The sequence below is a fragment of the Neodiprion fabricii genome, chromosome 4 (genome assembly GCF_021155785.1).
Source record: "Neodiprion fabricii isolate iyNeoFabr1 chromosome 4, iyNeoFabr1.1, whole genome shotgun sequence".
Lineage (NCBI taxonomy): Eukaryota > Metazoa > Arthropoda > Insecta > Hymenoptera > Diprionidae > Neodiprion > Neodiprion fabricii.
In genome coordinates, this window is record NC_060242.1 from 19,131,349 (window position 1) to 19,145,122 (window position 13,774).

At 37.9% G+C, this 13,774-nt stretch overlaps 2 protein-coding genes across 5 annotated transcripts in view; one reads left to right on the forward strand and one right to left on the reverse strand.

Moving 5' to 3' along the window:
* The window catches only part of LOC124181640 (protein draper), a 42,373-nt gene extending 39,866 nt beyond the window's left edge, over positions 1 to 2,507 (forward strand). For all 3 annotated transcript variants that reach the window (XM_046568379.1, XM_046568380.1, XM_046568381.1), the window contains one exon: positions 225 to 2,507. In XM_046568379.1, the coding sequence (XP_046424335.1) occupies positions 225 to 523 (299 nt within the window). In that variant the 3' untranslated portion in view covers positions 524 to 2,507. The remainder of the gene's footprint in view (positions 1 to 224) is intronic.
* Positions 2,508 to 6,112: 3,605 nt separating this feature from the next.
* LOC124181639 (bone morphogenetic protein 1) overlaps positions 6,113 to 13,774 on the reverse strand; it is a 33,062-nt gene continuing 25,400 nt past the window's right edge. For both annotated transcript variants that reach the window (XM_046568377.1, XM_046568378.1), the window contains exons 5-15: positions 12,125 to 12,496; positions 11,875 to 12,053; positions 11,246 to 11,476; positions 10,934 to 11,158; positions 10,384 to 10,851; positions 10,192 to 10,314; positions 9,611 to 9,929; positions 8,589 to 8,880; positions 8,303 to 8,516; positions 7,627 to 7,877; positions 6,113 to 7,551 (exon numbers count right to left, since the gene is read on the reverse strand). In XM_046568377.1, coding sequence (XP_046424333.1) covers positions 7,387 to 7,551; positions 7,627 to 7,877; positions 8,303 to 8,516; positions 8,589 to 8,880; positions 9,611 to 9,929; positions 10,192 to 10,314; positions 10,384 to 10,851; positions 10,934 to 11,158; positions 11,246 to 11,476; positions 11,875 to 12,053; positions 12,125 to 12,496 — 2,839 coding nt within the window. In that variant the 3' untranslated portion in view covers positions 6,113 to 7,386. The remainder of the gene's footprint in view (positions 7,552 to 7,626; positions 7,878 to 8,302; positions 8,517 to 8,588; positions 8,881 to 9,610; positions 9,930 to 10,191; positions 10,315 to 10,383; positions 10,852 to 10,933; positions 11,159 to 11,245; positions 11,477 to 11,874; positions 12,054 to 12,124; positions 12,497 to 13,774) is intronic.

Here is a 13,774-nt window from a genome sequence, read left to right on the forward strand (position 1 = left end):
CTCCAATTTCGGTATTAATGTAGATGAAGCAAAAATTGTTAACGCAGTAGCAATGATTCTGCAATCATAGCCAAGTGGATATCCCAATTTGGCAAGTTGCGACAAATTTTCCCCACCGTCTCTGCAACAACCCTGAAACTCGCCGGTCCAGCGAATTAATTTCACTCTTCGACGTAAAAATCACAAGAAAAATATCATGAAACATGTGTTATTATCTCGCGCAGATTCCTTCGGGCGTTTTCAGTACAACGGTCTCGACTCGAAGAACAAGGACGCCGATCTTGGAAACCCTAATCTGTATCACAGCATCGACGAATTAGACGCAAAGAAAGCGGCCGAGCACGTCTACGACGAAATAAAGCAAAACAAGGGTGAAATGGAGTACGATCACCTCGACTACACGAGGCCGACGAGTTCATGGAAGCCACACTATCAGCGAATGGCGAACGGATTCGGATCCAAAGACGGGAGCGGTCCTAGCAAATCTCGCGATCCGGACGTCGAAAGTGGCGAAAAAGATTAGCTCGAGACGAGAAACTAGCCCTTGGATAATGTAATGGGTTGAAAATGTACGAGTGTGATAGCAGAAACTCTCCAGTCGAGGGTTTAATGCAAATTATAAATATACACGTATTATCGATGTGAAATTTAAGAGTAATAGCCTTGTGCCAAAATTATATGAGATACGGGCTGAATCGTGATACTGGCTATTGTTATTATTATTATTATTATTATTATTGTATTATCGGTATTCGATGAACGAAATTTGTTATGATCCAAGTATTTGTAGATCGAAATATCATGAAATGTGTTACTTTTTTTCCATTTGAAAATTTGTATAAATATATTGATATACCGACTGATAAAGCGACGGCTTAAAGTTGCTGGTAAGTATTTTGGATGACTTCGTTGCAATTCGAGTGATTTTTCCTTCTCATTCTGTCTCCAAATGTAATACCCCATAAAAATATTCAAAGATAGATCATATGGTGGAAACGTGGATCTTAGATTAAAAAAGAAAAATTAGGTAATTGCGTCAGTGGCTTGAAGTTCGTGTTTTCGAGAACAAAATATAACAATTGAACATAGTTCGGTGCAAGGTCTTCGAGTTTTCGTAAAACGAGATTCAAAGACGCGGACGTCGTAAAATTCTTCGTCTGATTTTGAAATTACCACTTACCGGATAAAGAGAAGAGAATTGAGATAAAAATTAATTGTAACGGTAACGATTAAGCGATAATTTCCGTATCTTAACGTAACCTAAGTTTGATCGTATAATCAACGAAACGGTAAAACATTTTGCGGAATCCACGGTATAATTATAATTATATCGGCTCCTGTTTAATGGAACAGATCCAATGAATTAATCGAAGCCAAAATATGTTCTGGATATTTACAAATCAATTGTTAGCAGTTAAATACTAATTAAGGCGATAAAAGATTTATCACAAATTTTTATACCTGCTCGGTTGACGGCTTTAAATTTTGTATGCTACGAATTTTTGAAAACTGTGTTCGAGCATTGAAGCAACGATGCTACTGCAAAACTGCTGTCAATAATTTATGGACAGAATTCACGATTTTTGGTCCAAAATTTTATACCTTAGGTCTGCGTAATGTTCACTTTCGTTCATCATTAGATATAGCAATAAGTCGTATATTAGTATCGTGTTAATAACCTTAAAATAAAAAGTATCAATTTATCAATAGATTAATCCACTTATATTGTAAATACAAAATTTCTGCTGACTGCAGATCGGCGCGGTTTACAATCGATCTTTTGATATGAATGAAGTATGTTTCGATTAGAGCAATAAGAGGTGAATAATTTAAATAACATTTCGCTATATTGTTATTACTGTTGTTGTATATATAATACATATAATGTAAATCATCTACATACGCTATATGTATACACAAATTATATTTCGTAACGATATGTTGGATAAATAATTTACTATATTAATATTTCCGTTCTCTGATAAACAATTATGTCGGTGAACTCGTCAAGCTTGGCATACGATTCATATTTTCCATTCGTTTATATACATACCCGCACATGTATTATTAACTCATTGCCGCGTTTTTTATTTGAGAAAAGTATTTTAATCCAACATTTTTTCTTATCTATATATTTTACATAAATAGTTTATAAATGTTTATATGTATGCACGTGTGTGATGTAAAATTGATAAATATATTTCTATTATCTGCACATCTGTATACAGTGCGCGATAAAAGTATTCGTACAGTGGCTAAATTTAAATAAAATAAGGAATAATTTTTTAAAAATTGATTTATTTATTCAAAGGTGTGCTGTTTTATTTCATGCCTGGATACTAACGTGAAAAAATATATAGAATCGGACATTTTATCTTCCGTTGCGTGGCTAATATGAAGACAATTCACCGGTATCATAAGGACAAAAGTATTCGTACACTATAAGTTTACGATGCAACATTGTAAACAAACAAGTTCGAAATGGATTATTCACCGGGAACGATTATTTGCAAAGGCAAAAAATAGTATCAAATTTATATAAAGAAGCAAAACAAGTCTTATGCATACATTGCAAAGATTGTTCAGAGAAGTCGATCAACAGGTTAAAGTGTGATGAAAATTTTTTTGAATATACAGAAATATTGCGAAATTCACACAGAAGTGGTCGACCACGGAAACTGTCTTCACGTAATGGAAGAAAGATTCTGCGATAAGGAAAAGAAAACCCAACAATAAGTTTATCGGAAATCGCGTGACAGATCGGAAAATATGATTTTAAACACGATTCAGAAAGTCATTCGGTGAGCAGGTTTGTGAACTACGATACAATCCTCTGGAACAATGTCACATTCTCGGATGAATCAAAATTTCAATATCATATTTTTGATTCTGATGATCGTTTGAGAGTACGGAGAAAACTCAAAACCGAATTCGATTTAAACCATATTGCCTGCTATGTGATTATGTTAGAATCTAAAAGTAAAATATAAAACAGCACACGTTTGAATACATGAATTAATTCAAACAATTATTCCCTATTTTGTTTGAATTTACCCACCGCACGAATACTTTTGTCCCTCACTGTGTGACCTGGAAAACGGAAATTTAAATGATAATATATTATTTTGGATTTTAAACATATGAGTAAATTAAATCATTTTACGTGATTTTAAATTAATATTCCTATATCATTTTTTAAATCGTATCGTATGCTTATAATAGTTTGCAACGTTATCGGTATATGTTAAAATATGCATACGCTTAAACATATTAAACCTGTGATCGACGAATATTATTATCATTATAGTAACTGTGTACTTTTCTTTTTATATTCATTCTTTTCAACTACTTCCGTTCTTTTTCTTTTGATTAAAACTCGGCAAGACGGTCAGTAAATAGAATGTCCACATTATATAAACATGATCGTACTATACATCGTTTATTTTCGAATCGATTATTTTTAAATTAAAATGACGCAAATAATAATGAAATTCAATTACTCTCATCGATCAATGCCTAATAGGACGAAATAAATGTATATAATACATTATACTGTCAAAGGTAAAAGGTAAGCACATAACAATATTACAAATTAGACGCTTTTGATTACATTGATTCAGTTTTATTCTTAATTATTAAAGTATACATATATTACACTAACTTTATTATTACCATTATTATTATTACGGACGTTTTAATTAAGCTTATTAAAAGTAGACATCCATATTTTATGATTTGTACAATGCATTGCGTAAGATACTTTCTTGCATATTGACACACATTCATATAAATAAATTGTAACATGCGGAGTAAGAGTAATGTATAATTGACAGCGAAATCTTCAATCTTAGAATTTTACAGTAAAATATTACAATACAATAATAACTACACTGTCTACAAAAACGGAGAGATTAATCGCGTATATTCGCATAATGTAGAACGAAAGTTATTGCAGACATAATTGCTCATTTATCAACCAACTCACTCAATTTGTTTGACATACGGGGCATTCCACGTCAAATCAACGATTCCTGGACCTGACCCCCTGAGATTTTAATGTCCAATGGGTTTTTTTGGTTTGTTTCGGTTAAAAATGATTCCTCTAATTTTTCGAAATCATCTCGACATTTTGTAAAAGTGTGGCGACCCGAAATATCCTTGATACGAAGATAATATTTTCAAAAATGGATAAAACTGTCTTGTAAAATCAGGGACTCGAAGACAAATCTTTTCGTCACGATTCGAAAATGGGATAAAATGCTGGATAGTTTTTTGAATTTTTGCTTTTCAAAAAAAAAATTTTCATTCAATGTATTTCTCATGATGGTTTTTTGTAGTAAAAACAAAATAAAAAGAAATTTTGGTATTGGTAAAATTCGATTTTTCTTTTAATTAAAGTAAAGAGTAAATGAAAGAAAAGAATTTTTTTTTTTCAGAAGCAACAATCGTTTTCTTCGGTTTACTCCTAAATTAAAATGAACAGCGAATTTTACCAAAGTGAAGTTTCTTTTTATTTTATTTTTTACTACAGGAAACAATCATTCAAAATAAATTCCAAGAAAATTATAATTTTTTTTTTTAATTAAAAATTCAACAACAACAATCAGTATTTTCATTCCATTTTTGAAACATGACGACAAGATGTGTCTTCGAGTCCCTGATTTTACAAAAAAGTTTTATTTATTTTGTTAATGTTATCTACGTATACAGGATATTTCGGATCGCCTCACTTTTACAAAATTTCGGTAAAATTATAACAAATTGGAGGTATCAATTTTGACCGAAACAAACCAAAAAATCCATTGAATACCAAAATTCTAGGGGGTCAGGTATAGAACCCGTTGGTTTGACGTGGAAAAGAATTTTTTTTTTCTGAAACACCCTAATGTTGTATACTTAGCATTACTGCTATATGTATATTATTATCACTATGGCGATTATTGTTATTGTTCCAAATTAAATCGAAGTATCGACATAACTTATTCCCGAAAGTGTTCAATTCTACGTTAAAATTAAACCATTATTAAGTATACAATATATATCTGTATATGTGCAATGGTCGGAATATGATTGATAGCTTGTGGATTCGGTTTGTCAAATTTAATTTTAAACCATGCTATAAGAAAATTTCATTCAGTATTCACTTCATGATATAAATTCAGTATAATTTGCTGGCAGCTACGTGAATTTGGCAAGTTTTTTTTCTTAAGATGAAAAATAAAAAACAGAGTATTTAGTTCTTCGAGTTCTGAACACAGAAATGGGAAATCAAAATTTAAATCAACAAAGTAGCAGCGTAAAAGTTTACACGTAAAACTCAGCGGTACACTAACACATTTTTTTATTTACTTATTTCTCATACACCATGTACATATAACAATATATGTATTATACAATATATATATATATATCTAAGTTATTAATTATATAATTATTTATTTACAATCATAGGAATGATATATATTTTATATAGTATTAATAAGGTAGATATCAGGTTGGCCCTTATACGGTGTAAAAAAAAGTTTATGGTGGAGCCTGTCAAATTGGTTCCAATTGGTAAGAAAAAAAAAAATTCCCTCATTTTTTCCGATTTTTATTTTATTCCCCTAGTCTTCCTGTTCAAGCGAGAAGTTTCAAATTATTCAAAAATATGCCCATTCACTATATTTTGTACTGAATTTTATTTCAAGATTATTCCTAGGCAAAAACATCCATGTATTCTCGAATATTCAATGAGATTCATCTTCCGTTTCGTGAAAAATAAAAAAATCATAAATGGGATATTCCACGAGAAACGTGTGCTATATTAATTTTTTTTTTTCAGATCATGTCTGATTGGTAAAACGATGTTTTTTTTTCACTAAAAAAAGATGAATCCCACTGAATATTCGAGAATATGAATTTTTTTACCTACGAATAACTTTAAAATAATAGCCAGTAAAAAAATGTAGTGAATACATAAACAGATTTTTGAATAATTTGAAGCTTCCGCTTAAACAGGGAGACTAGGGGAATGAAATAAAAATGTAAAAAATTGGGGAATTTTTTTTTAACCATTTGGAACCGATTTGACAGGCTGCGTCATTAATTTTTTTTGCCCTCGTATAAGGACCACCCTAGCAGGTATATCATATTATTAATGCTTTAGAGCATGTATTATTCTTAAATTTACTTTTTGCAACTTTATCATTTTATTATTTTTCTATAATCTTGTTTTATATTGGCAAAAATTGACACTTTTGATTTATGTGGATATAATGAATAGTAGTTTAAATACTAATTATTACTTTCTCAATACTATTACGCGATTCACGAATAACTGTTAAAGCTAAAAAATCAATTCGTAGTTGATAAAAACGGAGAAATTCGGTTGTTTGAGCGTTTGATATTATTACGTACATACAAAGAATCCGACAAAAGTACCTAATATAATATTATTTCGAAAAATATGGCAGTACATGAATAATCACATATCGCTTAATTTCATCCGTGACAAAATCAATGTCATAATATCAGAAGAGAAATTGAAACTAGATATTGTTTTTATCTTTACTCATGTTTACTTACACTTATTTATTCATTTAATTACTTTTTGTACCGGAGCCGCTGTCTTTTATGTCATGCATAATAATGGACTTCAACTGTTCACGTACTTTTTCGTACTATCTATACATTACGGATCGGTTCTTTTTTGCTTTTATACTATTCAAACAACAACCTATTTACCGTTTGTTATTAAAAAGTAATTAACATCGAGAAAAAAATTACTTACACTGAGATTTAAAATAACCAATTAACGTCGTTTACAGTATACATGCATATATATATATATAATTATGTATATATATATATATATATAATTATGTATACGTATACTTTAAGTTGGGCGACCTCTGGATTAAATTAAACTTATGCGCATACATATAGATACAGTTCATGGCACGTGGTCCAAAGTTCGTCTCTTTAACACATCGTATAATCATCGCAATGATAGTCACTAAATATTGTTTTTGCGATAAATTGCCAAGATCAGCAATGGCTAACTGTAACAATAATAGTAATAATGACTATTATCATCGTTATTATTATCATAAACGCAATTTTTCTTGTCATGTCAAAAAACGTTGTCTCATATTCGTACATCGTCAAATTCGTCACCTCCGACAATTGTTGAAACTTCAGTCATACCGAAATCGAGGCTCTTGCTGTTAGAATACGTTTGATGAAAAACAGAGGAAACATCATGTCACACGTTGTGCGAAGAGCAAAACGGTCGAAAAAATTGTGGTAGTAAAATTTTCGCACCCGCGTTCATCGAGGAATTATCGCTCGTGAGAAAGGTGCAAGGAATTGATTATCCTCGCTATTAACATTGATAACGTTCGATCAAAGATTATCGTCATCATCGTCCTCGCCACCCTCGATGAACTCCTCGCTGTCCTCGGAATCAACGGCGTAATATTCGGCGGAGAAACCCTTGTTCGATATCGAATCGTCGGATCGGAACCTGATCAAAAGTGCCTCGTTCATCGATATGATGTCCGTGGGATTCTGTGAACCAATAGCCAAAGTGAACAGGGGATCGTAAAAGGTGTCAACGCCATTAGCAACCTTTCAAAAACCAACCGAGTCTCCGCAGAACCTTCCGTAGCTCGGACCCGAGGTATCCAGGCTCGCATAGACCTCGACGAAGTCGTAGCGACATCCGCTTTCATCTTCGAGCTTAAAGGTCTTGAAGGACAGATGCACGTTTTTTCCAATCGGCGCCTCTATCGCCCAGTCGCAGTCGGAATTATGCTCGTAGTTGTGGTCACCGAACTTTGCGTGGGAGTATAGATACCTCGGTGTCTCACTAGCCGTCAGATGACCACCGCAGGCTGGAAGCAAAGCAAAGGATTATTGGGTGACCGCCTAAACAACGCTTTGAAGGATCAGGAATCCTTTCACGGAGAAAAGTTTACACAGTCATGGTTAGTATGGAGATTGTCTTAGAAATGTAGTTTTCGGGTACAATATGAATTTGGATGTACTTTATGAGTTGAGAACTTATAACGAACTTCATGGCTTCAACTGGCTTCACATGCTTTCAGGTTACCGCAAGTTACCTGAAATGACTTTAAGTAACTTCACAAGACTTTTTTACGCTGTTACATCCGAATTAAGGAATCGTTATTCGCCCTCTGGTTCTACATCTTCCAGGTATTCCACTAACATACGAACCGTCATTGTTACAACCCATTTTACTGGAATTTTCTATCGACTTTAACAAAATAAAATTCTCCTCAGTGAATGATGTACTCACCCGTCGTGTGCGTCGCGAGGAACCCTTTCCTCTGGACGGACTCATCGCTCTTGAATATCATGTACATCTGGTTACCCGTCGCCAGGATTGGGTGCGGGACTTTACTGCCGCAGAATCTTCCCAGAGTGTGGCTGTCCGGCGAGTCCCCGTCGTATATCGCGATGTGGTCGTAGGTGCACTCCTGGTGGGGTTCCATCTCGAACACGTTGAAGGTCTGAAAGAGTCAAGCGAAGCTGAGTTCCGAGGCTGCTCGTACGCGCTTGTCGTGCTCGACTGTGCGTCTTACCAGCTTTATTCGGTGTCCCGCTGTCGTTGTGAAGTGCCAAACACAGTCCTTTCGTCCTGGATAGTACTCCGGGTAGTTCGGAGAGGTAATCGTACCCGATGACGAGGTGATCTCGTACTTGCAGCCACCCTCTTTGCAGTCGTGACCGTTCTCATGGAGCGTGAATCCGTTGTGACAGAAGCACTGGTACGATCCTATCGTGTTTCGACACTCGTGCTGACAGCCGCCGTTGTTGCTCGCGCACTCGTCCATGTCCGTGAAGAACACAGCTGCGAAGCCTGACTTCTGGACGCTAAAAGTAAACCGTCAAGGACGGCACTCGGTAAACGCCAAGACGCAATTGACTTACAGTGCGAGGGGTTGAATATTCCTCGATAATGCAGTTAACCGAAAATGTTTATTGTGATGCAGGCTTTTTATCGGGATATGTCACTTCAGCAATGCTTTGAGAACTGATCGGAGATGACTTCGAAAAGCTTTGAATTCCAAATACTTCCAGTAACTTGACGTCAGCTCATATTCCGTAAGTTATATTTAAACCTATTCGAAATATTTGAAGCGTAACTTCAAAGATCGAATGATTTTATGAATTCAGAAATGACCAAGGACAAGTGTCTTGATGGTTATAAAAAACTCAACTACTCCGAGTGATTTCAGGTAACTTAAAAATGTGAAGAATTTCAAGAGAATTTAAGGGGATACACGTGAAATACTAAAAGAGTAATTTTGAGTACCTTCAAGTGATAGTGATATCGACGTACTTCAAGAATGACTTTAGGTAATTTTGAATGATTTCAAATGATTTGATAAATTCAAGAAATTACAAAATATCATTGTTCTATTGGATATGAACCACTATGTAATAGTTCCAGACTGTCTTTAAGAGACGTTTTCGCTACTGAAAGACAATGCCGAAGACTGGTTACTTGGAATAGATGATGGAAAATGAAAAAACTTGAGTCGCCAAGGAATGGAATGGTCAACCCCTCGTCGAGGTGTGATTATTGTGATTTCTTTTTAACCTGTTATCAGACGTGAAGGTAATGCGCATAGAGTTACCCTCAGAAGTCAGAAGAGGCGGGAACTTTCCACCACAATATATGCCGTGCTTGCGGAGCACGTCGTCACCCAGCTTGCTGTGTACCTCGACCGAATCGTACTCGCACTCTTGCTGATAAACATTGTTACCCTCCAAATCGAAGTGCGTGAAATTCAACGTTATCCGGTACTGTGGCGGGGCTATTATCTCCCACACGCAGTCCTTGTTGCCCGGATACGCCTCGGGGAACGACGGACTCGTTATCGTTCCGTTACTCATATCGTATATTCCCCCACAGGCATCTGTGAAGCATTGTTTTTTGAATTATCAACCCTCTGATTGACAGCCAGATTCATTTTCCCTTTCGATGGAGCCTATTTAATGTTTTGAATACCATTGTGATGTGAATAATCGGAACACTCGTGATTTACCGAACCATTCCAAAATACCTACTCAAACTGGAAGATGTTGGAGTCCAGAATTTTTCTGATAATTACGGGTAAGTAACGTCCCGTTTCCAAAACTACCACGGATCACCAAACATGTGAAAATCTTCTCACTCACCTTCGCAATGTTTTCCGTCAGAGTGCAGCTCGAACCCAACTCTACACGAGCATTCGTAGCCACCCAGGGTATTGATACACTCGTGTTCGCAGCCATGATCGATTAGCACGCACTCATCGAACTCTATTGTAAGTGTGAAATATATCTTGTTAAACAGGGAACGGGGATGAAAACCAAAGCAAGGTCATTTACCTTTCATGAACGTCGCTGAGAATCCGGCTTTCTGGACCGAACCGTCGCTGACGAACTTGACGAGCAGCTGGCTCCCGGTGGATCTGATGTCGGGAGGCACCTTGTAGCCGCAGTAGACGCCGATCAGATGCGAGTCTGGATTGTGGCCATCGCGTACTTCGACGTAGTCGTAAACGCAGTTGTCGTGGTTCTCCACCTCGAAGGACTGAAATTTCAGGGCGACCTGATAATCGTGCGGAACCGAAAGCTTCCAAACGCATTCTTTGCTCGACTGGTAGTCCTCGGGGTAGTTCGGAGACTCCAGGTGACCAACACCGTCGAGTTCCAACTCTCCACCGCAAACGGCTTCGTAGTTCGCGGTGAAGCCTCTGTGCCCGTTGTGGTGATTGGAGGTCACGTAAGTGACCAGCATCCGACTCCCCGTCGATATCACCGGCTCCTGGATCCGCCCACTGCCGCAGTATCGCCCTGTGAAATCGGTCGCGGAGGTCAGAGAAGACGAGGAACACGAACATTTGGAACAGGATGGAGAGACGCGACCTTCACTCACCCAAGACCGCGCTCTTGTGCCAGTATCCGTCCCGGATCTCGATGTAATCGCTTCTGCAATAATCGCTGGTGAATATGTCCAGCGAGGTGATATTCAGGACGATGCGTTCCCCGTGAGTCGCCGTTATCCGCCATTCGCACCGCTCACCTTCCGGGCTCGACGACCCCACCGGATGGCCGGGGGAACCGAAGCTGCCAGCGTTATCTTGGAAAGTCCTTCCGCACCCTACAAAGAGGATCAGGAACCATCCCGAATAATCATTGCGTAAGAACGGTCGATTTTTCAACGATAACTTTTACCAGTCGTACTTACTGTGACACTTGTAGAGCAAATTGGTCTGCGCTATGTCCCCCTCGCTGAGCCGGATGCGCTGACCAATTTCCGGACGCTTCTTACCGTGCGTCTCCATCGGCAGTATAGTGTCCAGGTATGTTCCCTTCGAGAATGTATTCTTCGCGTAGTGCATTATCGAATCATAGTCGTACGGGAGTCCCAACGAGTTGACCTCCTCTTCTGTCAGCTTGTTGAAGTTGTACTCTTGACCTATAGATTGGACGATTGACCGGAAGATGAAACGTTAGCGAACGGTTAAATTACATGTGATTCTCCAAGAATGTTCACGGAACTCGAGATCTGGCTCGATCCTGGGCCATTTATATATCTGAACGGTAACTGAGTAAACTGTGTAGTTGAGAAGGGTTGATTCTACATTGCAGCGTACACTGTAGATATGTATAGATATACATACACGCGTAATTAAATACAACTTTACGCAACCATTAATTAAACCTGTGAATTTCAGTTTGTCTTGGCCGTTTGCTTGGAGTTTGATCTAAATCACCGTTTCCGTTCAACGCAGAGTTCCGGATACTTGTACCGAAACTTTGCGCCGGGGGTGGTTTAACACCTTTCATTCAATATTCTGGTAAACTCAAACTCACCGCTCATTATGTTGTCGCGTATAATCTGAACGTGTCTGTCTCGGTCCGGACGAGTGTGTTCGTGCCAAAAACCGACCACGTGGCCAAGCTCGTGGACCACGATTCCAAACTTGTCGCAGTTCTTCCCGATACTTATGGCCTGCGGTCCGTTTCCTCGTTTTCCAACGAACGAGCAGCACCTTCAAAAAATGATTATCGGTTACCCTGATACTTTGGCTGATTCCATGATTCTTATCGATGCTCGACTTACCCGCACGGTCTTTCAGTGAAGACGATATAGTTTGGATGCTCGCGTGGTACCCGTTCGACGAACTTTACGCAAGTAAAATTCTCCCAGTGTCTCATCGCCTGCTTGAAGAGCGCCTTGTGAGCACCTGAGAAATTCGCGTCTATCTCATACGGAATCACACCATGATCCCAGACCCTCTCTTTGCGGGCGGTTGCTGCACGCCGGGATCTCACGCGAAGCGGAGTCCTTGAGAAGGACGTTCCTCGAGTGTTCAATTGGTACTTTGGCTTGTGCTCGTTGTAGAATTCTATTGAACGGAGACGCCGGTCGTGAAGAGACACAACTTCGCTCGAAGACTCGAGCTCGTCGTTCACTATCAAGTGTCGTTCTTCTCTGAAAGGTTCGTTGTTGAGTAGAAGAGAAAAAGAAATAAAAAATTTGCATGACCAAATACCGCTGAAAGCTCGTCATTTCGAGTCACATAATACGTGTTCGACGCTTTCTCTTAGCATACCTCTTTTTTTTTATTATACTCGAGATTTAACCGTTCCTTTTTTTTTTTTTTTTGTTACTCGTAAACTCCATTCGTGATACTTGTTTTTGGGTAATTTTGCAATACATTTGAGAGTGAATTACAACATACCGCAACATTTCAGAAAAGTCTCTGAATAATTAACGATAACTAAAAACGACCCTTTCCCCAGGTAATGCAGGTGACTCTAACTTAGGTACATGTTTACTGGAGGACTATAAACAAGCCTCTAACAATACTGCGCGGAGCGGGGGGAGGGGGGGGGGGGGGTTGGGGGAGGAGTTTACTCTCTGCAGGGGTGTTAATTAATAATATCACTGCAAGCTCTGCGCTTCTCTGCATTGTACGCGGTGACTGCAGGAACACACAGTGAAATATGTATAACAGGTACCCCTCGGATCAGCAACGAGCTCGCTGGATAAACGACAATAGCGCGCTAGGGTGGCTCACTCGAAGTCAATTACTAACTGGGCGCGACCGGGTGTAATTAAGACTAATAAACCAGCGGCAGAACCTCACGCTAATCTCCTCTCAACTCATGAGCACTGTCTGCACTGCACGTTTGTTAAGAATAGTATATCAGGGAAATTGACATGTTTCCCGAAACACGTGATCTCTTTGTTCTCGAATCTTTTCTACAGGGAGAATAGGGACGTGCGATTAATCAATCGCTTAGAAACATCGATTAATTGTTTTTTTTTTTTTTTGAAACAACCAATTAATCGATTGATCGGGAAATCGGTCGACTGAAAGGGTGGATTAATCGAATAAACGACTCGTTCAAAGAGCAGATTAATTGCTTGGCCGGAAGGCTGATTAATTAGAAGCTTTTATTTGTCGATGGATCGGTATAACGATTAATTGAAAGGGCCAGTTTGTCGATTACTTGGAAAGAGGATTGATTGATGGGGTCGATTATTCAATCCATCGAAAAAATACGATGAAATGAAATGGAATTGGCGATCAATTGGAAAAAATTTTGATTGAAAGTGCCGATCAATCGATCAATCGGAACAACGGTTGATCGAAATTGCGATTATTCGAAAAAAACAGTGAATCCAAGTCTACGAGTAGCCGCAGAGTCAGTTTCTATTAAAAGGATGTGAAGTATCAAAAACCTAGGAATAATTTTCACCTAT